Source organism: Opisthorchis viverrini, assembly GCF_000715545.1.
Source record: "Opisthorchis viverrini unplaced genomic scaffold opera_v5_6, whole genome shotgun sequence".
Lineage (NCBI taxonomy): Eukaryota > Metazoa > Platyhelminthes > Trematoda > Opisthorchiida > Opisthorchiidae > Opisthorchis > Opisthorchis viverrini.
Window position 1 is genome coordinate 781,416 of NW_008751662.1, and position 23,694 is coordinate 805,109.

Below are 23,694 nucleotides of genomic sequence, written 5' to 3' on the forward strand. Positions count from 1 at the left end.
AGAAATTTTCCAAGCGCTGGGCCACATATAAGGTTCTCAAGCTCGGAGCACACATTCGTTGGGCCAAATTTTCTCTCATTTCCATTAATTGCTGCGTGGGGTACCTTCCTACGACGGTTGTCCACGTTCCTTCTAGAGCCTATTTCAACGCTCTACTGGACGCTTTTCTATACAAATACTTGAGTTGGCAAGCTTAGTACCCCACGCTGAGAACATAAAGAGCAGTGTTACACTGTTTCATTTGTGCCTTTCAGGTGAACGACAACTGCTGAACGGCAATAACCAAACCAACCTGGGAAACTTTGGCAAAAGCCCCGATCCCATGTACCAATCCGTGAATCCTTGAATCCGTGGCTAATTGTAGACAGTACCTGATTTATGCTTGGCACATCTGGTATACATAACCTTATTATCAGGAAGGTCGTACCCATGTCTCTGGCAGCTGGCTTGTTGTAAAGTCTGCGGGACCGATGTGCCCGTACGTTGGAAATCGGTTTCGTTTTTCCCTCGTGCAAATTTGTGAAAGAATTCTTTCACCGTTGAATCTATTCACAGAGTAAACACGGGTTCCTTGTTGGATTTTCTTACTCTAACGTAACAGTTACGTGATGACCCCTGTTATTTAGCGCTCACTTCCTATTGTGCACCCAGTCTCAAGCATGACGTTGATGAATACAGACGGCTTTCTGCAATAATCGATGGACCACGATAGCTGTGGGTGAATCGGCTGCCCGTCGAACGTAAGACGCGGTGCAGTGCCACACCTGCGAGGCCCTGTGGTACTTTAAATGCGCGGGTTCACAGGACGACGGTGTAAGCCAGTTAGCTGACTCCCCTGACACGTTTGTCTGCGCCAGTTGCCTCTACATTGAGGGTGCAATGCATGCCGGAGCTTAAAAGAGGGCCACCAAAATCGAAACCCATCTGCATTGCAGAATCAGAAAGACCGGTGAGAGCGTTTGGATTTGATCAAGATACTGCACACGAAAATGGGGCTTCTTTCTAAGGTGCCGGAGGATGCAAACACAAAGAACGCAGCGATTTGGACGAAAGTTGATGGGGAACTTTCTTCGCTGAACGAGTTCTTCATGTTATCTATACCGGGTCGGCTGGCTGCGAGGAAAGTCCTGCGGCTCTCTGATGAGGCAGTAGAGGCCGCCACGGCGTCTCTAGTGGACGGGCGCCCAGGGGAGAGCAGAATGATCATTTTGGGGGCATTCTCCAGAAAAACCATGCCAACAAAGCTGACACAATCACTTCTTGGTAGTGTCCTCACTAAACCTGATCACCAATCGCTTCACGCGGAATGGTTACGCCATTGTATAGAACCATTGTCTGGAAAGTTCACAAGGCTAACGTGATGTTCACCCCAAAAAACCCAGCGCGCAGTTGGATGAGCCGCAGGCTACCTAAAAGGATTCGGCGCCTTCTGGAAAAAAGCCCTTAGCGTTTTCAAAAGCTGACTACAGGAGACACAGAAGATGAGCTGGCACTTCACAAAATGCGGAACCACTGTAAATCAGAAATCCGCCATTGGAATATACGAAAACGAGCCACTAACTAGGACCTCGCCCGGAAAAAAACAGAAATGTACTAATCAAATACATGAGACCTTGCCGCAGAAACTGGCCATCCGCGTTCTCCTTGGAGATAGGAATGGAGAACCCACGAGTGACCCAACAGTGGTATCTGAGGTTTACAGAGAACAATATGGTCTATATTCAGCCCCAGCGTATTCGTCACATTCAGTCTTGTCAGGGCGTAAGTACAAACAGCCTCCAACCAACTTGGTCTTCACGGTGAAGGACAGTCGCCAACTCTTGCTCAAGATCAACACATTCTGCAAGTTGGGGCCCGACGAGGTCCTTTCGAGAATGCTGGATGAAACGTCGTTTACACTGGCAAATCAATTATACCTGGTGTTTCGTCAATCGTTTGAAGAAGACCGCCTTCTCTCTGCTCGGAAGGAAGAGATTGTCATGCCAAAATATAAAAATGGTGACCGACTATCGCCTGGGAGCTACGGACCTATGAGCCTTACTTCCAACGACTTGATATCTACAGCTCAACGCTGATATCCCCCAAACCGTTCCTGCGTGTCAAACATGCTCGTGTTTATGGAAGGTTTAACCCAAGCTGAGGACGATCGACTTATATCGGATACCATATTTTACGACTTCTCAGAAGCGTTTGATAGGAGTCCACACATCCCGCTGCTCCACAAACTCGAGTCTCACGGGATTCAACGAGCAATCCTACACTGGATCAAGGCGTTCTTATCAGACAGACTATTCCGAGTGAAGGTAGGCTCAATCTACTCTCCAGCGCCGGTCTCTATTGAAGTTCGTCATGGCTCCGTTTTGATACCACTGCCATTTCTGATATACGTCAACGACCTCTCAGATATTCTTGAAAGTCCACGCCTACGTTTTGCAGACGGCTTGAAATTCTGGAGTTCCGATGGCAGTGCCCTCCAAGTGGATGTAGACGCTGCCAAGCAGTGGTCGTTGGACCGGCACATTTCTCTGAATGACGAAAAGTGCGTCCATGTTATTTGGAGGAGAATCGGTGAATGCCTTTGTTCTGTATGGCGAAAAAAGACCAGAAAACGTTATGGGGATAGGCCCTAAAAGGGCTATGGGTATTTGGGTTTCTTCAAACTTGTTCTTCTCACTGCACTATGAGAGATCGGCCTAAAAGGCAATTGGCATTCTACGGATGATTCGACCCACCTTCTCTCGTATGAATCGCTTAACCTTTCAAATACTCAGTGCGGCCTACGTCAGACCGCTCCTGGAATGCGCCAACCAAGTTGTCTACTCAGGACGCACGAAAGACGTCACCCTCGTTGAGCGTGTCCAGCGATCCGATACGAGAATGGTTGCCGGCCTCAAATCCACAGAGTACGAAAAGCGCCTCGCGGTGCTTGACCTCTTTCCTCCGAAGTATCGTCTCCTCCGAGGGGACATAGTTCTTACTTATGCCCTTTTGAACAATGCTTGGTCAGTACAGGTTTTCCCGTTGACCCAGCAAACACACGGTGGGGACATGGCGAGAAAATTTTCAAGCGCAGAGCGCACACACTCATTGGGCAAAATTTTTTCTCATTTCGGGTAGTAGCTGCGTGGAATGGCCTCTCTCTGACGGTCGTCCACACTCCCTCTAGAACCAAATTCAAAGCACTATCAGACATTTATCTATGCGAATCTTCGCGGTTGCAAGTATACTGTCCCGCGCTGAGAACGTAAAGAGTAATGCTACGCCCTTTTTTACTTGTGCCCTCCAGGTGAACAACAACCACTGAACAACAAGAATAAAACCGACCCGGGAAACTTGGGAAAATCCTCGATCCAGTGTATCAATCATTGAATCAGTTTATGTTTGTTTAACTGTTCTAAAATCGCACTAACAGCAGTCACTTTAACTCCGACGCCCGTTTGTTGTTGGGACTGAAGGATGAGTGAGTTTCCGATCATTCGGTCTTTTGGTACCGCATGATTTTCGAAAATTAAGTAGCGGTGTGTGTCAGTGGCATTTATTTACTGGACTTGTTGCCGTTTGGTTTTGAATGTAGTTATCCATCGATCTCCATGATGTCTGAATTTTCGTCGTAGGATAACGTTGGTTCCAACTCTAAATATATGGGGATGAAATAAGTTCCAGCAATGCGTAAGTGTTGCAGCCGGTAGTTTCAATGCGAAACCACTAGAATTCTATGACCGTACAGTGATTTCGAGCCCGCATGCATTTTCGCGGATGAATATCACCATTACCACAACTTTTCGATTCTTCATTTTGGTGACCTATGAGGAGTTCATGAAAGGCTCCGTAGGATTTCCATATCACTATTTCCACAACTTTTCGACTTTTCATGTTTGTGACCTATGAGGAGTTTATTGAAGGCTCCGTAGGATAATAATAATAAATAGAACCTTAATTTGGTTTATTTGCACTGTAACAGCGTTTTTAAGTGTTTGTTCCAGTCGCTCTCCGTCTTTGCGTAGGCGTAACGCTTTTTGAGATAAGCCCCGGCGACTTACACGGTCTCTACATGCATGTGATGGGAGTGTTTTTGACACAAATCAGTGATTCCTAAAGTGCCATTCAGCGACTACGTATAAATATACAGTCGAAAATGAGGTAGTTATCGCGCAGGTCCAATTTGTATTTGACGAACTAACGATAAACTGTTCCCGAGTTTGTGGTAATAGCATTCTGACGACACAACTGCGGAAGGTTTGGAACCATGGGTGTCCCTTCTAAATTCTCATCTATGAGTTCGAACTCCTGGGAATGTTTATGGGTATATGGCAAGCTGTCGCGCCCGTCACGAAGATAACATTATCCTACCGCGACGACTTGTGTGATCTTAAGATTCATTACGTTATACGGGAGGTTACCATGCGACTCACAATCCCTTATCCCGGGTTGATCGGTGGTTTCTTCGTGCTCCATGTTGAAGTTTGAAACATTTGTGGTTAGACATTTGAACCAATGACTTGTTGAGGACCGTAATCGTTCTCCTGTTTAGGTTTTGGGCGCGTCGACAGTATCTCTGCTCACATACCACCATCGTCACCACAACTGAAGACACTGTCATGTCACATTGGCCGTCACTTAGTGTCACCCACCGGGTAACTCTGCTTGCCGCATACATTGAGGCGGGGGAATGAAAACATACTAATGTTGATGCCTCGCTTTCTTATTCACAGACCTTTCCCCCTCGGCTCGCCTGGTTAAAAACACTTTTGTGATAGGCTATAGCTGGAACACCAGTCCCATTCGTCTGCAATCGGACTTAGCAGCAACATATGCGGATCAGCCGCCGCTGACAGCCTCAGGCATTTCGAAATCACTCTGAACATCGAGGTCCGGTGTGTTCGACCACGTTCATTGTTCGCTTTCCGTAACAAGATTCGCCAGGTTCACTGATCTAACTGTCTGTTGCGAGAGTAGAGTAGTTCCAGGACGAGATTAGAAGGAAGACAATAGAAGGGCGTAATGTACGCTTTAAACGTCTAATAACGTTAGTACATGAACTGAAAATATAGCTTGAGAATTACGAGTTAGTGATCTGTGCAAAGGTATGGTTTGTTAGTCACAACATTCTCCCCGCCTTGGAATAAGTGTGTACTTGGGGTTTTCCACCTTGTTTGAGGAGAACTGGATAAAAACCGACCGGTCATAGTGGCTTCTCACATTTCAGTACATATATTTCGCACTTTAATGTTCTTGTAATGAGCGGTGAAGGTTTACATTCCATTCATACGTATGTGCCACCTCCAGAGACTTGCAAGAGGCCTACTAAACTGTCCTTTGAAGTGTTCGGTCCATCTTTCCGGTCGACGTTTTTGCGAGTAAATTAGTGAGCGGCCTCTTTCACTTATCGTTTCACTGACCGCTGCTTTCCTAGGGCCAGTCAATCGTACCAGTTGAAAAGGACACGACTGTTTAAAGTAGCCAAAGCCTTTTCCATCTTCCGTCCATCGGAGCTCTCGATCTTTCCGAACTTAACAGATGTGTCGATCTTTGCTTAGACTCGTCATTGTTTGGCGTTTGGGGGATTTGCAGCGCTGTAGTACTCTTGCGCGCTTGTATGGATATCCTGGCATCAATCATAGTGATCTCGACAACATCCAGCGGTCTTGTGGTCGAGTCGGAGAAGTCGGACAGGCAGCGCTGAACGCCGCCAACAGGGTTCGTTTCACATTTTGCCACGCCTCATCCACATACTCACTACCACTACATGGTTTACTGTGGAGAGTTGTTGGGTTAGCTCAGATCGATACTGTTGAGCAATGGTAGATTTTCAGAGACGATGGATTGGCGTGCTTCTTGCTGACCTGCGAGGACCCCAGAGAAGAACGAACTGTCGAGCGTGCACGCACCATGGCGTGCTCGGAATCACGTTGTGTGCTCCAGATGGAACGTAAATTTTGAATCGTAGCTCTCCACCGCTGGCTGATAGCCACGTGATCCAACTTGGTCCACGGTTGACTTGCACTTGGTGGTCACCAGGTTGCGCGATGCGAACGTCCGCCTTGAGAGTTCGTATTGGCCAGAAACGGTTGATGGTCAGTACACACTTGAGGGAGTTGCTCTCCGTTGTCTGTACGACGAGCGTCGACTCCAAATCGACCGTCCAAATGTGATTCCAAGGAGCTTAGATGACCGAATCAGGCATTTATATCGCCCGCAAGCATCACGTTATTCGTTTCGCTCGGCTAATGAACCCGGATAATTCTTGAGAGAAATTAACCCTCTCAGCTTTAGAACTACAGTCCGTTGGGGCGCACGGTGACACTACTAACAGATACCGTCTTTTGTGTCGAGAAACATTGAGCTTGATTAGGTTGGGTAACCGGATGGCGCAGAGATGACTGTTAACAGGGCCAAATCCGCCAAAGCGCGTTCAGCTCTGGGACTGAGTACAACTTCCACGACATACACTGCACGAGTCGCCTATCATGGACCACTGAATTCGCGGCAAAATATAATCGTCTAGCGAGATGGCTCAAGTGGTTAGAGCGCGAATTTACTGACCGGAAGGTCTGTGGTTCNATATTTAACACCCTTTCGGTGCCCATCTGCCATGCTACCAGAAGGAAGCACGCCGGCTGGAACACTGCCAGGTTGCCCAAGCCTAGACAGGGGAAGTCGGGAGGCAGAGGTCGGGTTCGAAATACGGTCCTTCCGGCCAGTAGATTCGCCCTTTAATCACTGGACCGTCTCGCGGTGGGGGAAATGCGAAAGTATCTGGCGTCCTGAGGTGCTGAGCGAGATGGCTTAAGCGGTTAGAGCACTAATTTACTGACCGGAAGGTCCATAGTTCGAACTCGACTTCTGCCTCTCGACATTCCCTGTCTAGGCTTGGGCAACCTGACAGTATCCCAGCCCTCGTGCTTCCTTCGGGTAGCGTGGCAGCTAGGCACCTGAAGGATGTTACAGTCGAACGATTCTTACGTTGGGTGATGTGCGGTCAACCGTTGGGCGATCGGTGTGTGCAGCTTTTAGGGCCGATCATTTCTAACCCGTCCTTCCTCCGCGGGAAGGCAGCATTGCTTCTCCCATGAATGTGGACATGCTGATCGCTTGGAGAGAACAGCTTACCGCCTTCACACCCCTAGCGCAGAGAACGGTACGACTTCTCGACTGCCTAGTGGTACGATTACTCGTAGTACAGAGTTTCGCTGATGTCGGTTTGACTGTTCCTCTTTGGCCTTCCTGGCATGGTACCGCATCGTGGAACGAAGTTCGAACCAGTGTGCCCCGCAGGATCATTGCATCACATAAGCCCAACGACAGTTGCCCAAGATTCAAGCAGTACCACGGTTCTGCCTAATATGCAGTGCTTCAGTAGACCTGATGGCGCCTTGCTACAGACAAAACTCCCGATATCGTGCAAGGACGTGTCAATCTCGTTCCAGTACGGATGGACATCTTACGATAAGGTAACTCGAAGAGGGTTCAGAAGAGTACCCTGATAAATCTGTTCAGTTTAGGTATTTGCTAGCCTATCAGTTGATACGCGAGGTGGCCAGCCCTAACGCGGCCCTGAAAAGCGGACAAACGGCTCCAGATGAGCGCATGGTCGGAATCCGCACAAATGTTTTAAAACGAGTCAGTCAGTATTTTCATAAAGGAAACTACTCACAAGGTTGCTGAAAACTCTTCGACAGCCCACGACCGGTTTCGCCCTTCTTGGGGCTCATCAAGTAGGCGCAGTCCCCGAGTTTCCCGAGCAGAACATCATAAACGAGAGATTCACTTGAGTCTCTCATGAGAACCAAATTGATTTGCAAACTAGTGAGTCAGTAGTTTATCCACGCCATCAGCAACTGATCGTGGTATAATCATTTTGGGTCCATCGCTGTGAATGTGTAGTTAGAGTGTGTAGTTAGATCGACCAAGTCCTGTAGAAGCCTATCTTGGCAGTCGATTCCTAGCTGACACTCGTCGCTCAGATATTGAAGGGCGACTTCTCCAGTTATGGATCGAACATCATTTGTTTCTAGTCAGCGCAAACCTTCAGGATAAGCTCCTGAATGACTTTGAGGCCACGCACTACAAATAAACTATAATTTCATTTGGACAATGTGGCGATTAACTACCCTTGGAGAGTTTCAATACCAGATTTTCGTTCAGTATACCGACTCATTTGACTTCGACCACAGCATTGTACGGGCACACCTATCTGCTCGCTTTCCCCACAGAACGGGTCGTTTGATGCAGTGGTATTCAGTTCGCCACCTGCAAACCGCCTCTGTAGCCCAACTTTATCTGTTTAAGTTCGCTGAGAAGCTCCCAAGACTTGACGGATATAATAGGGATTTGGATGACTGGAGAAACATGGGAGGTCATGATTACGGCTTTTGAAACCGTCTGCTAGAGGTCGCTGACACGCACCAATAAACACTGTATATCGTCACAATCAATAGCTTTGGTTGAAGGCAGGAAAACCATACCAGAAACAAACAACTGATGGTGTGCGCAGGTCCCTAAAATGCCAGATAATAAAGAGCGCTGATGAATTAAAGCGGACAAACGGCTCCAGATGAGCGCATGGTCGGAATCCGCACAAATGTTTTAAAACGAGTCAGTCAGTATTTTCATAAAGGAAACTACTCACAAGGTTGCTGAAAACTCTTCGACAGCCCACGACCGGTTTCGCCCTTCTTGGGGCTCATCAAGTAGGCGCAGTCCCCGAGTTTCCCGAGCAGAACATCATAAACGAGAGATTCACTTGAGTCTCTCATGAGAACCAAATTGATTTGCAAACTAGTGAGTCAGTAGTTTATCCACGCCATCAGCAACTGATCGTGGTATAATCATTTTGGGTCCATCGCTGTGAATGTGTAGTTAGAGTGTGTAGTTAGATCGACCAAGTCCTGTAGAAGCCTATCTTGGCAGTCGATTCCTAGCTGACACTCGTCGCTCAGATATTGAAGGGCGACTTCTCCAGTTATGTATCGAACATCATTTGTTTCTAGTCAGCGCAAACCTTCAGGATAAGCTCCTGAATGACTTTGAGGCCACGCACTACAAATAAACTATAATTTCATTTGGACAATGTGGCGATTAACTACCCTTGGAGAGTTTCAATACCAGATTTTCGTTCAGTATACCGACTCATTTGACTCCGACCACAGCATTGTACGGGCACACCTATCTGCTCGCTTTTTCCACAGAACGGGTCGTTTGATGCAGTGGTATTCAGTTCGCCACCTGCAAACCGCCTCTGTAGCCCAACTTTATCTGTTTAAGTTCGCTGAGAAGCTCCCAAGACTTGACGGATATAATAGGGATTTGGATGACTGGAGAAACATGGGAGGTCATGATTACGGCTTTTGAAACCGTCTGCTAGAGGTCGCTGACACACACCAATAAACACTGTATATCGTCACAATCAATAGCTTTGGTTGAAGGCAGGAAAACCATACCAGAAACAAACAACTGATGGTGTGCGCAGGTCCCTAAAATGCCAGATAATAAAGAGCGCTGATGAATTGCAAAAGTGCGGGAAATGGAGAAGTTTTGTGCAGCTGAGGACAATCGCACCTCGTTCCAAATAATCTGGTCAACTAGTACGATAACGGTGGGTGTTAGTGAAACCATCTCCGAAAAGCATGGGACCTCAGTTCATTCACCGAGGCTGAACAATGAAGAACAGCTCCCCTGGGCCCCATCAACTTATCTCATAAACCCTGGTGAAATGTCGACATTAGCCCGCCACCGACGACGAAAGTCCAACTTGCAATCTCACTGCTTCGGTGCAACAGAGCACCTGAACCAGACAGTTTGCACCCTGTAATCTCCAAAGAAGTTGGCGAGTCCGTCGTGGCTAACCTAATGACCCTACTCAAAAATGTCTGAATCGAAGAAAAAAGTCCAACACAGCTCCTCGATGGTGATTCTCATTCGAAAAAAGGTACAAGAACACTGTGCGAAGACCACCGGGGCATCAGCCTAGTGGCTATAGCCTCCAAGGTGTTCTGTGGCATTATCGTGCACAGGTTGACCAACATCGGGAGAGTCGGGTTCGCGAGAATCAAGCTTTGTTTAGCTCTGGCCAGGGTCGCATTGATCATATCTTCAATTTACGACAAGCGTTGGAACTGTGCCACTCCCTTCGATGACCAAATTGATCATCTGTCTGGATCTCGGATTTGCTTTTGGCATCGATCGTCAGAAACTGTGGCAGTGTTCGGCAGTGTCTCCCTCCTAAACATTTGTCTCTTATAAAAGCTTTTTAAGACTCCCTTGGGGGCATTCGTAGCTATGGCAAATGCGCTTCTGAGTTCATCACATCCAGTGGCCTCAGACAAGGCTGCCCTCTGTCGCTCTTTCTCTTCAACTTCGCGATCGATTTTTTGCGTAGGTCGTCTTTACCAGTCTATAACACCTCAGAGATCGAAATCACGGATAATATGTATGCCGAAGATATTACTCCTCTAGGATCAGACCCTTTGTAATAACCTTTGGAAATAACCTAGGTACTTCTACCGCGCAGTTCGGAACACATCGTACCTGTAAAGTGCCACTGGAAGATTGGCTGGGTTGAGATCCAGATGTCGTGTTTACAGATGAGCCGATCGATGTGGGAAGCTGAATAAGTCCTGCCGAACTAGCACCGTTTGCTAGCCCCCGAGATTTGTGGCGCCGGTGTTACAACTTGATTGTCGAGGGTACAGTGTGCAGTGCCGCGGTCCAATCGGTCTTACTTTATGGATGAGAGACATGGCCGCTGCATTTAAAAGACCTTAGACAGCCCTCTGTGTTTTATCATAGGTGCCTTCGAATGATTGTGTGAGTCTGGTCAGTAATGCTGAGGTACGCCAGATGGTTTTCGGGGATTTTCATTCTCTTGCGACAAGTCAGCTGGTTACTATCCACGGGTAACGTTAGTTACGCCATGTGCTTCGTATGCAAGAGAACCGCTTGCGTCGTAGAGTCCTCTTGATTCAATCTTGCACCGCATTGAGACGACCCAGAGGCTAACAGTTTATGACGTGACAACGAAGCGTAAACTCAGTCGCGTTGGTAAATTCCGTCTTCCCTGATGGGGACTGCGGGACAAGACTAATCAGTGGTTAGTGATCCTGGCAGCTATGGCTGCGTCACGCAGCCACGGCAGTTTCTCATGAAAGCTATCGCCTTCACAGTGTAGCTCTCACATCATGGCATAACGGATAATAAGAAATCTTCTGTTTGTCTTCAATGCACAGATTGGACTATCGTTTCGAACACGTGGCTCTCACCCCATTATTCTCCTTATCCTCAGTAAGTGAGACTGTAGCAGTTGAAACCATTGCATTTGGTTGCACTGTTTGCGAGCTCAGAACTGAATGAACTGAACTAAACTGGCGAATCCCTAAATTCCTAAGGACTTGTGTATCAGTCTATGTTACAGGTTGTTTCGTTTTACGGCTGAGATGTGGCCTCTTCGAATGGCATAACTGAGACGTCTTTAGGTCTTCAACAACTTTGTCTCAGAACTATAGCTCGTGCAGACTGATATCAGCGAATCCTCGACGAGGCAGTCGGTCATTTGTGCAACGGGGACTTCAATTAGAGGTGTTCAGCATCAGAAGCTGCGGTGGTTAAGCAGCTTATTGCGCATGCGCAAAGCGCTGCTAGGAGACTGTTTTGAACCATACTCATATATACCGTTTTCAGATGGATCAATCGATGTCGATTGTTTATCTGTACAGTTACATTAGTCCAGGCAGTATGACCGAACGCCAAGTAGCTCTTCGGAATGAGAAGGCCAGGGTGGTGTTCGTCAATTTGCGACATCTATGGCGTTGTCGTGAAATCGGTTGGCGTCAAGGGCACCATAGAACCACGCTTCTACATTCATCATCCCATGTTTCTTTTGAGATCACCGGATTAGTGCTGCTGATATCCGTCTCATGTCTAGAAAAGAAAGAAAGAACAGTTTGGCGAGGGCGGACCATGACCCGGCTACGCCAGATGAAACGGATACTGTCACGTTGAGCGCGTGCAGTCTTTACACTACCTGGTGGGGTCTACTTGATCCCCTTGCGCGTTGATAGAAACCTTACAGGACGACGCAACCAGTCTCAGTTTTCAGCCCGTCTTAGGCGGACTAGTACTTGGTTGTCGTTGTGCTCTTGGCTTGTTTTGGATGAGGTTCGCAAAAGACCGTGAATCAGTCCCGCTAGTGGCAACCTGATGTTCAGGTGAGTTGAGTTCAGCAATTTTGAAGAGTGTAAGCGCCTTGCTCCTGACCTTTTTCTCTAGGGACATTGGGATTTTTAAAATATGCCTCCAATTCTCACCTTTCTTTTTACCTTTCACTAGGGCTTTCCTCTGTGGTTGTATGATGGTTAGGCACATGTTTTCACTACTAGTGTATTGTTGTCCATAGTGGTGATAATAGTTGTCTCACAGAGCTACCTAAGTTCAACAATGCTCAAAGTGAGAGCCGTTTGTCCAGAGACCAGTCGATCCTCATAACCGAACGTCATGTCCGTGGGACGGATATGTCAAGTGCGGGCTACGGACCAAACTATTGGTCAGGATGTCAGCCAATCTTGATCAAGCATCTTCATCTCGATGCTTCTCCTCCCCTCAAGGAGATTCTAGCACGGCCCTGTGAACATTCTGTGATGGCCCTATAATACGGTTGCAATAATCTTCCTTTGTCTCCATAGAGGGCTGTCTGAAGCTACCGCGCCTAGGCCCGATTGAAACAAGATCTCAACAAAGCCTATGGAGTAAGATGCGACATAAACGTAATACACAAATAGAACCACCCAGGAAGTCGATTTGACCTAGCGGATAGCTTGCCTGCCATCCGAGTGTTCAGATTTTGATCCCTGGTGGACCAGTTTTCCCATCAGCGCAGACACTAGGTAGAGTTGATACGAAATTGCAATCGAAGGTGGACGGGGGAAAAATCCTGACAGTAATTAGAGCAAAGACCCGGAAAACTAATACCAAGTAAGACGATGGTGGTCGTTGGCTTGTTCGCTGAGCTGGGCAATTTGATTGCAAACGTTTCATCACCAATCGAGGTGACATCATCAGTGCGTTATTGTGAAGCGTAGTAGTGCGCACCGGTGGGTTGGTGGTTGTGCACAACCATCTACGATACCTGAGCTACCAAAATTTTCCTCTAAAGTAAGACGATGTTAAAATAGACAGGTGTAGGTCACGCTACTCATGAGTAGTCAAAAACTAGCGAAATAGCTGCCGATCATCGTTGGTTCGCGCGAAGAGTCGGCAGCGGTATTGTACAGATTAAGCGTGTTTGGAACCAGATTTTCATCTGTGGTCCTGAACACTGCCATCGGCGTTCACACTGTTGACTGTGGCGCTGGAGAGGATCTGAAGTATTCGAATTAGGTTGACATTTTCAAATGGGTCAGCCAGCAAAACCCAAGTCAACCACTCGGTTTTGGTCCCACTCTAGTAATATTTGATCCGGACACAACTAGCTTGGTGCTGTCATTGGGTAATTAGGCCGTTTCACTCGTGTTACTGTTCGTACCAGGTGGTGCTCTTTGTCCGGCATATCCTTGAGTTACCCGTTTCTCCCATCGTTCTCAATCTAGCTGAATATGAAGATGGGTTTGCGTGATACTGGACCGCTGTTTACCCACGTTTCTGAGCCTGCGGACTGCAGTTCCTCTTCCTGTCCACCTTCTGCAACTACTTCAGAAGAGTCGGGACAAGAAGGATATCTTATTCTAACATTCGATAAGTCAAAGCGGGCGCGGCTGAAGACAGCTATTTTTGCAGATGTCTCCGACTGTCGCTTTGCCGATGAGTACGTTTCATGCAGTTACTATTGTAACCGTTTTTTGTGTCCCATTCACATTTTGGATGTTTGCTAAGACAGACCCATGCACTGCGACTGCTCCTTGGGGTCATTGCTCTGCCGATTAGTGCCGTTTTCGGTTATTTTTATATATTCATTATGTAGTATTTATATTTTGTATTTTTATATATCACATATATTATATATTATTTATATTTATATTTTATATCTTCATTTCAGTATTTATTATATGATGACGTACGTGTGAGGATTGAAACGTAATAACACGATTTCCGTAGATCCAGTATTTCTACGCCTGAAATTTGAGTGTTACACTGGCTTTTGAATACCTTTTTTGCTTCTGCAGTTTCGGTTTCTATGGGTGGGTGTCAGTCATTATTCTGTCATGCCAGGCTCTCGGGCTTCTCCTCGCGAGTCTGATATGGCTGATCACCTTGGGTTTGTTTGGTTCGGCTGCCGGTTTCCGTTTGCACGGAACGGTGTCTCACATTCGCGCTCTCCAGAAGTCATCTGGACCGTTCAGTTCATAGTTAAATATATATGGTAGCAGGCACGATTTTAATTCGTACTTCAGGCATTCTCCTTCTGACTGAAACTCAGGTTTCCTCCCACGTTCAGTTTCCTGCTCCATCTTTGTCCGGTTTCGTTTCATGAGCAGCCTGTGTCCACGCTCACTCTTTTCATGCGGTTGTGTCCATTTTTCGTCGGTCTTTCTCCCGGTTATCAAACCTTGTGGTTTACTTTCGTTTGTTCGTTCGAGAACAAGCATTGTTACTGTGTTTCGAAAATACGTCTCTTTTTGACTTAATTTCAAAGTCATCCGATTTTATTTAGTGTTCTTGTGTCCTTGATGCTTCCCATTATCACAGACATGGCCCGGTCGCGCCTTCAATGGCACTCGTGCATCAAAGTTTTTGCGTTCAATGCATAGCTCCTTTTCCCCCCCCCCCCCACTTGACAGCCCACTGACAGTGCTGGATTTATGCACCAATTTACCAGCTCGCGAGTGCAATGCGCAGCTACCTCCCCCCTCTCCCCAAATCATCGGTGAACGAAACTGCGGCAGCTACGACCACTGTACGACGAGTACGCGGTTCTTACAACTGACAATGATGATGATGATTATCACATCAAATATTGGCCTCATCCTTCATCAGTTGTGGACACCGTAGGGGCTTTTTGCCCCAAATGCATCGCAACTTATTGAATTTCCAACCCATATCTTTAACGCAGACACAGGTGATACGCATTTCTCAAATTTCTCCTAGTATGTTGTTTACTCTGCTTTCCTACTTTCTTCCAACCATTATGTTGTATTGTTTTCCGGCCCTACCAGTTTCATTCTCTGTTGAGGAAGAGATTCTGGAATAATTCATCGGGAATTCGGAGTGACGTGTGACTATGTTCTGCCTACGATTGGGATGCCGTGACCTCGAAAGATAATTTAGATGACCTGACTTGGGTTCTTACGGATGTCACTTTTTATCGTTTGCCATTCCAAATCTGTTAAACTGTTTTCTTCCTAGTTCTCCAGAGGGGCGAAGAAAAAGAGTAGCTTATGAAATGATTGGCGGCAGCACCCTTGCTTGTTTTTCTTTCCCTTTACTGCAAAAAAGCTTTAGTAAAACGAATAACAGCTTCCACATCATCAGAAAGCCCCTCATTTTGAAGTCTTGGTCGTTTCTTTCATCCTACCTTATCCTACATTGGTATAATAACATCTTTCTCTGAGGAGAAAGGTGGATTGTTGACACAGTCATTTCCTGCTTCAAACGCTCTTGTCGGTATTTGTAAACCAGATTTTTTGTCCAGAAAGTTCTCCAGGTCCTGCGGGCCTACGCAAGCTTCTAGATAAAAAAAATAGCCCTCCGATTCTCCTAGAGAAAAGGTGCGCCGGAGCGGCTACCTATTGTCACAGGACTTTGATTGTTTTTCCAGCACTCCTGTGTTTCGCTTTGGATGGAGAAAGCTTCATCATTATCATCGACAGCACAACGTTGGTGTTCGACATTGAAGCTCCACTGCCGTACAACCTGAAAAGCAGGCTTCGACGTCAACCTCAAAGATGATATAGTCATAGTTTCGGAGATAAGCAAACAAAATAAACTGCAACCCTCCAAGAACTATTGGCATTCATTTTCCTCTTCAATCTTGACTTCCTAATCATTCGACTCCAAAGTTTTACACCTTAATGTTCCCATCCTGGTTTTGCCTTCGGTAATCTGTCTTGGTGGGAGCAAATAAAATATCTACCTCCAGTGCATCCGAAATTAGTTTTCGCTCCCTTTATTCAATGCCTCCCAAAGCCTAGACTTACCAGTGCTTGAATATTGTTCGTAATTCTGGTTCACTCTGACCAGTTGAATTGGATAAGGTAACAAGCCGTCCTCCCCGTCACTGGCTGACAGGCTGCAGTCTCAAGCTCACCATGACCGTTCCCCACTTTCTGCGAAACTAGTTACTATTTTCTGGTGGCTGTTCTTCATCATCAGACTGAAATTCCCTCCTCACTATTCTTTCCCAGGACAACAAAACTATGGCACTTTTGCTATCCGTCTTCCACATCTCTTAGCACTTCCCCCTTCAGGTCATGTATTAGCAGTTGTTTACCATTACGAGTGTTTTCTTAGTAACTTTGTGGTGTCGTAAATTTCTGTTTCTTTTGGGAAGTGGGGTGTTCTTCCGAATCGAGGTTTATTCCACGCGTTCTCTGTAATGAAAAAAGTATAATACTTAAGGTACTTTTACTTCAACAATATTTCAGGTCCCACCACTCATTTAGCACCGTTAACTGGCCTAGTAGTGCGTCAGTATAATAGGAAGTTACCTGATTCATTACATTCACCCAGCCAATGCAGTTCAACTCGGTTTCATTTCCTCGGGCTTGTGGTAGCTCAGTGGTTAAGGCGCCAGCTCACGGACTTGAGGGTTTGTAGTTCGAACCCAATCTCAGCATCTCGACAGCTCCTGTCTAGGTTCGGGCAACCTGGCAGTATCCCAGCATTCATGCCCTCTTCCGTGGGCATGGCAACTAAGCACCAAAAGCTGAACAGTGAAGATTCATTTTCTTGTTGCTTGATTTTCACCTACCTGGTACACTTGTGAGCGCTTCCTAGTCACCAGCATGATGTCTTTCGGCGTTGATCAGAAGAATGAGAATGAACCGCCTTGGTTAACTCATACTGATATATTTCCAGGTTCGGCGTGCTTGTGGTACAATAAAAGTTTTGTATAGAATTCCTATGTCATGCTTGGCGATCATTCGCAGATTAGCAGTCGTATAATTTTCCTACGACGGATTCCATGAAATTCGCGTCGATTGCACAGCGTTCCTGGTACCTAATACACTGAAGCCCTTCCATAAGCTAATCTACTTTCGCACAGGACCTGCAGTATATATTCACCGATTGTTTTTTAAAAATTTTCTTGTGGTTATTTATCTGTTCTTATTTTAAACGTACCAACAGTATCAATACAGTGTTCTCGTAATCGAGGTCTTCACCGGTTTCACTCGTTGGTTGTCCACTCGTATATTAAGAAAGTGACAACGGTCTTGTGTCCTTATCTGTTTCCCTAGAAGAAACTGCTCGGCTCAAGTAGGTGTCTTTTTCTCCATGTGCTTTTCCAGTCGTGTCTATGGTTCAGTCGTTGTCTTGCAAGCTTTTCCGTTCTTTCAATCACTGCATGTTTTTGTGGATGCAGGGATCATTAACTTCCCATGTTCAGTCTTTTCTGCAAAGCGTGATAGGGTATCTCATCCTTTCGCATGCTGGTCTCAAACATTTGGTTGGAGTGCAACTGTCACTGCATGAACCTGGTTCGTAAGTCGTTTCTCCCACTGACCAAGAAGCATTCTGATTGGTCTAAAAAAACAGTGCACGCAACCTCTTAGAGTTCCGTTCATGTGATCTATACACTGGACACTGGTATGTATTACTGATGTATTAACATCACTGGCGATGGTGATGAGTGAAACGATATTGAAACACTCCCATTTCCACATCGTGTAAATCAAACAGGGAACTCATTAGATACCTAGTCTCGATCAGTTTTGCGCAAAGTTGAAGTGGAAATTGCCTTCACTCCAAACTGCACGTTTGTGAACTCTCTTGGGTCGTCCTCGAAAAAAATTCAATATTTAAAAACCATTTACGGTGCTCGATCATCGTTGTGGTCACCACAAACAGTACCATCATTTCCATTATCTTATAACCACAGGAAGTTTGTTTTGCCTACCGAAACGCAAAAATGGGGAAGAAGTACTTGGATGATGAGACAGCTGCTCGTGACGTCTTCAGTTTCCCGCACCCCTCTGAAAGTCTGTTTTCCTCTTTTCACATTAGTCTGCAGTCATCCCCTACGACACACACCTAGTCAACCGTCACTCGACCGCTTCAGAGTTTGCCATCCTCGTTACAGTCATGCATTTTTGATCTGTGGGTCACTCGCCAGTGGGGCGAGATCGCCCAAGTGGTTAGAGCGAGAATTTACTGACCGGAAGGTCCGCGGTTCGAATCCGACCTCCGCCACTCGACTTCCCCTGTCTAGGCTTGGGCAACCTGGCAGTATCCCAGCCCTCGTGCTTCATTCGAGTGGCATGGCAGCTAGGCACCGAAAGGGGTGCTACAGCTGAACACTGAACGGTACTATTAACATCAGAAAGAAGATGGGTTTGCCAAAAGGGATCCCAGTCGTTTACCTCGTCATCAATCATCATCCATCATCATTAGCACATCAGAGGTGGCAACATCGCTGGTGACACTGATGCTTCACTGCCGTACAACCGTAAAGTTTATCTAATCACGTTTTAAGCCTTAGGGTGAAAAGAAAGGGAAAAGATTAAGTAAGGGAGGGGATTTAGTGCTGGCCCATATCAAGCATTCTGAGGTGCCTACAACCTCCAAGCGCTTAATCAGAACATCTGGAAACAAACTGACAGCGCGAACGCCACTGACTGACCACTGGACACTGGTATGTATTACTGATGTATTAACATCACTGGCGATGGTGATGAGTGAAACGATATTGAAACACTCCCATTTCCACATCGTGTAAATCAAACAGGGAACTCATTAGATACCTAGTCTCGATCAGTTTTGCGCAAAGTTGAAGTGGAAATTGCCTTCACTCCAAACTGCACGTTTGTGAACTCTCTTGGGTCGTCCTCGAAAAAAATTCAATATTTAAAAACCATTTACGGTGCTCGATCATCGTTGTGGTCACCACAAACAGTACCATCATTTCCATTATCTTATAACCACAGGAAGTTTGTTTTGCCTACCGAAACGCAAAAATGGGGAAGAAGTACTTGGATGATGAGACAGCTGCTCGTGACGTCTTCAGTTTCCCGCACCCCTCTGAAAGTCTGTTTTCCTCTTTTCACATTAGTCTGCAGTCATCCCCTACGACACACACCTAGTCAACCGTCACTCGACCGCTTCAGAGTTTGCCATCCTCGTTACAGTCATGCATTTTTGATCTGTGGGTCACTCGCCAGTGGGGCGAGATCGCCCAAGTGGTTAGAGCGAGAATTTACTGACCGGAAGGTCCGCGGTTCGAATCCGACCTCCGCCACTCGACTTCCCCTGTCTAGGCTTGGGCAACCTGGCAGTATCCCAGCCCTCGTGCTTCATTCGAGTGGCATGGCAGCTAGGCACCGAAAGGGGGGCTACAGCTGAACACTGAACGGGACTATTAACATCAGAAAGAAGATGGGTTTGCCAAAAGGGATCCCAGTCGTTTACCTCGTCATCAATCATCATCCATCATCATTAGCACATCAGAGGTGGCAACATCGCTGGTGACACTGATGCTTCACTGCCGTACAACCGTAAAGTTTATCTAATCACGTTTTAAGCCTTAGGGTGAAAAGAAAGGGAAAAGATTAAGTAAGGGAGGGGATTTAGTGCTGGCCCATATCAAGCATTCTGAGGTGCCTACAACCTCCAAGCGCTTAATCAGAACATCTGGAAACAAACTGACAGCGCGAACGCCACTGACATCGATCAGCCGCCAATTTTTGCAGTCTCCATTTTGATCACAGTCTATCTTTAATGTCGAGGGGTTACTACTGCTTTTCTATATCGCCTCACGAACACAGCTTTGACGCATACAGACATATTGACACGATCATGCGTGAACACATCCATCCCTGGAGAAGTATCCCTGAATAAATAACTGAAAATACACAATCAAAAGCTTCCTGCTTGTTACCACCCTTGTTGCCGTATAGTGTGGGTCAATTTGTCCACTGTTAGCCAATAAAATCTTATACTCGCTGTTAAGAGATGTGTAGGGGAGTGCAACTAGCATGTTGCAATCGCACATTCTATTCGTCGGCTTGTGTTACGCTCTGAGTCAATTGCTTATGTGAATTACCTTAACCACTTTTATCTCCACAATAGGTGGTTCTGTTTTTTGATGGGCTATCGTTAATGACTGTTGTTGGCAATTATTTTTACAAGCCTACGTGGAAATGTTCATTTTTATAACCGTTTTGTTTAGCTATTCATCCATTCGACAGCTCTTACCAGCACTCTCGTTTGCTGAATTTTTATTAGTTTCGTGTGTACTGAGCTAAGCTTGTATTTATCGTGCATGTTGTGACCTTCGTTGTTGCATCTGGTGCATGCCATCCAAAGTGGTCAGGTTGATAGTCCCTTTTTACCGTACTTCCTGCCTCTTACGTCTTTCCAGCTTCGATGAAGATGGTGTTGGTGATGAGGACAGCGAACTTCTCTACAACTGGCCAAACAATAGTGATTCAGATGGCACGAAAACAAATCCAGTTATTCCTCCCGCAACTTCGGTGACCTCCGAAAATGATTTAACGCCGACCTCCGATGATGCGACACGTAATGACTCGGGCTGTTACGGTGAGGTTGTTTGGGTTGGTCATGGTGAAGCGACTGAGAACGAGTTGCAACCTGTTCCGGTCTCAAACAAATCGACAACCTCTGCTAATCTACCCGCAGAAACGCATAGACTCATCCGTACAAGCCCAATCACAAAACGAACGCCAGAAAATTTGTGCGTAGTTCGTGTCCCGCAGTTGTCACCAGCGAAGTCGACGAACGATCCACGATCTATCCGTCCAAGTTTGTCAGATTCGTTTCGTTTGTCACCGCGTACTCCAGTCAATGGAGTGCGCATTGAACCGATTCAGCAACGACCTCTGGGCGTTTCTGCCCGTTGGACAAATAGGCTGCTCTCAAAGTCCGGTTTCCCCCATTATTTCTCACCCTCTTCAAAACTCCGTTCCAGCGGGTTTCTCCATACCGGGTTCTCCTCATCAACCGGTTCATACACAGATGACGGTGAGCCAGGAGATGATAAATATCCGCGCAAAATGTTACGTTGTGATGCTTGCGGAAAGTACTACCGAAACGAATACAGCTTACATCATCACATCTGCTTAAGACGCAAGGATGTTTGGAAGAAAGGTGACGTCCCGTCAGACGTTGTGGACGGTCAACTGGTGTACTTTTGCCCAACTTGCCACAAACCGTTTAAATGGCTCGGTAATCTAACCCGACACTTCTATGTGCACACTGGCCAGCGGTTTTTCAAATGTGACATATGTTCGAAGGAGTTTTTCTCGGCTTACCAAGTTAAACGACACATGAACTCGCACACCGGGAGACGATTCAAATGTGAGGTTTGTGATAAACCGTTTACATGCAAATATGCATGCGCTTGGCATACCAGACAACATTACACCTATGCTGAGTAGCTTACCTGTTGCTTAGCCACTGCTTCCACGAAAGTGTACATCTTGGTTGTGCTCCCATCCCCTCAACCCCCACTTGACTTCCCTTGTCTTCCACCTTTGTCTACTGCTATTTTTTACACAACACCTCACAATTTTAATACTTTGTGATTTTCTACCACTGCTATTACGACTGACTCGCCTTAGAAAAGGACACGAACTCCAACTGAGCCACATGAGTTTTACTCCGGCTCAAGACTCTATGTTCTTTTATTCTCAGTTTGATTTTCTCCCGTATTCAGGTCTGACGTGTTCTATCAGTCGCTTGTGGGGAAGCCCCTGTTCCATAGCTCACAATGGGCTTTTTCATTGCTCAGTTGTTTTACCATACTCCAAATATCTCTTCCTACAGAGCTGCTCAACTCAACCCGCATGCGGGTGGTTCCCAGTGAGTCTGAAAGGCTGTTTAAAAGCTCTATCAATAGTTTCTGGCTCTTGCCAGTTTGTATCTGTACATATACCTACACATATATTTTTGTAGGGTCGTTCCACATGCTATCCGCAGTTTTCGTGTCAAGTCGCTCAATGGCTATGCACTGATTGCTGCCATCGCTGCCTTTCATGGTTTCCCATTTGAATTCGCATGCATCGATGGGCTTCCTAAATGTGCCTTGACTTCTTGTATGTAATACGTTCATTTAGTGTTTTTCCTATACTGACCGCTACTACAACCGTTGCCTTTACTGTGTCGATTGTTATGTTTCCCAATGAGATTGGCATGTTCTGCTCGAACTCTTTCCTTTTTGTCGATTTTTCATGGAGCGATTGGTCCACCCCCCAAGGAGTAGATTCACTTCGGGATCACTTCAAGGAATTTTTCCTAACACTGTTTGCCTATGTGACTAACTATTCTGTAGCCTAGGTGAACGAAGATGTATCGGCTGAAATCACCGCACTCCGACGCACTGTTTGTTAACTGACACCCCTTTTTACCGGTGCTTTGGGGTCATATCGTAATTCTTGAAGGTCGTGTGATCCGTTCCCAATTCCGAGTGACTGATAAAAGTGGCACGTTTGTGAAACAGTGACCATGCCATGTTGCAATGGATATATGCTGCACAATGAACAGCAGACACTTATGGGAATAGCCAACTATCCCTAAGTGGAAGGTATTTTTCCTTGGACTTCCATGGGTATTCGTTTTAAGTGCTTGGTTGGTGTCCGGGTCCCCCTCACGAGTCCGAGCACTAACAATTAAGGTTAGTCACAACAGTGCATGCATTATTTTGGGTAGTTTACTGATGCGGTGCTCTGAACATTTGTCAATAGGCGTTGCCACTCGGATATGCTAGGCAAGATGGCTATGCCGATATTCGAATATCTTCGGCATACCTGCTAGTCTGGTTCAGCTGGCACTCCATATTCGCTCGTTAGTGCACAAGCCCCGTATCTAGAATGGTTCGTCACTTCTCGTTCTTTGCACTAAACGACAAACTTTGAGCAATGGATCTGATGACCTATTGAGACCACGTACCTCAAGCGTTTACTCGCTTCCTTTATCTCGGCTGCTTACTGTCGCTGGGAAATAACTCAGCTGGGTGAGTACCGTGTACTGCACTCCCCTGCGAGTTCTGCGCAAATGGCGAGTTAGTCTTACTGTTAGCGTTGGACACCGTGGATGGGATGCAGGCCAAGGTGGTCGACGTCCGCTTCGGCGGGGTCTTCAGTTGGCCCCTCCTTTGAGTGATATCGCCAACCATGAAACAGATCCGGGTTGAGAACCTACCTCACAAGTGTTTGACTAGGTTCCAACAAACTCAATTCATTATATTTCAGAGGGCTTTAGACGTTGCCATCGTGCTCTCTAGTGAAGGCGATCATAAAGGTGCAATTACTTGAGCTTCTGGGCATACAATAAACCTTGGATCTAGGAAACACCATTTTGCAAAAAGGCCATCTTGGCTGCTTTCTGATGGCCAACTCGGTCAAAATTTTGGATCATTAGTTTTATATGCTCCTAACGCGATCTTTTAGCTTATGTCTATTATGCGTAGGCGCAAGAACAAGGTAGCGTAACACTTGTTGGTGCCGATCCTCTACATGGCGGTGGCAGCTCGGGGTTTGTTCATCATCATCATCATCAGACAGCAACATCAGTGTTGGCACTGATGCTTCACTG

The 23,694-nt window shown here is 46.4% G+C and overlaps 1 protein-coding gene across 1 annotated transcript; it reads left to right on the top strand.

The window, feature by feature from the left end:
• Positions 1-2,105: 2,105 nt before the first annotated feature.
• Positions 2,106-22,332, top strand: T265_00597 (hypothetical protein; the record flags this gene model as incomplete). Its single annotated transcript, XM_009164425.1, has 4 exons — positions 2,106-2,539; positions 5,538-5,697; positions 13,581-13,795; positions 20,504-22,332. The coding sequence occupies 4 exons, from the start codon at positions 2,106-2,108 to the stop codon at positions 21,537-21,539; spliced, it is 1,845 nt and encodes a 614-aa protein (XP_009162689.1).
• Between the last annotated feature and the right edge of the window lie 1,362 nt (positions 22,333-23,694).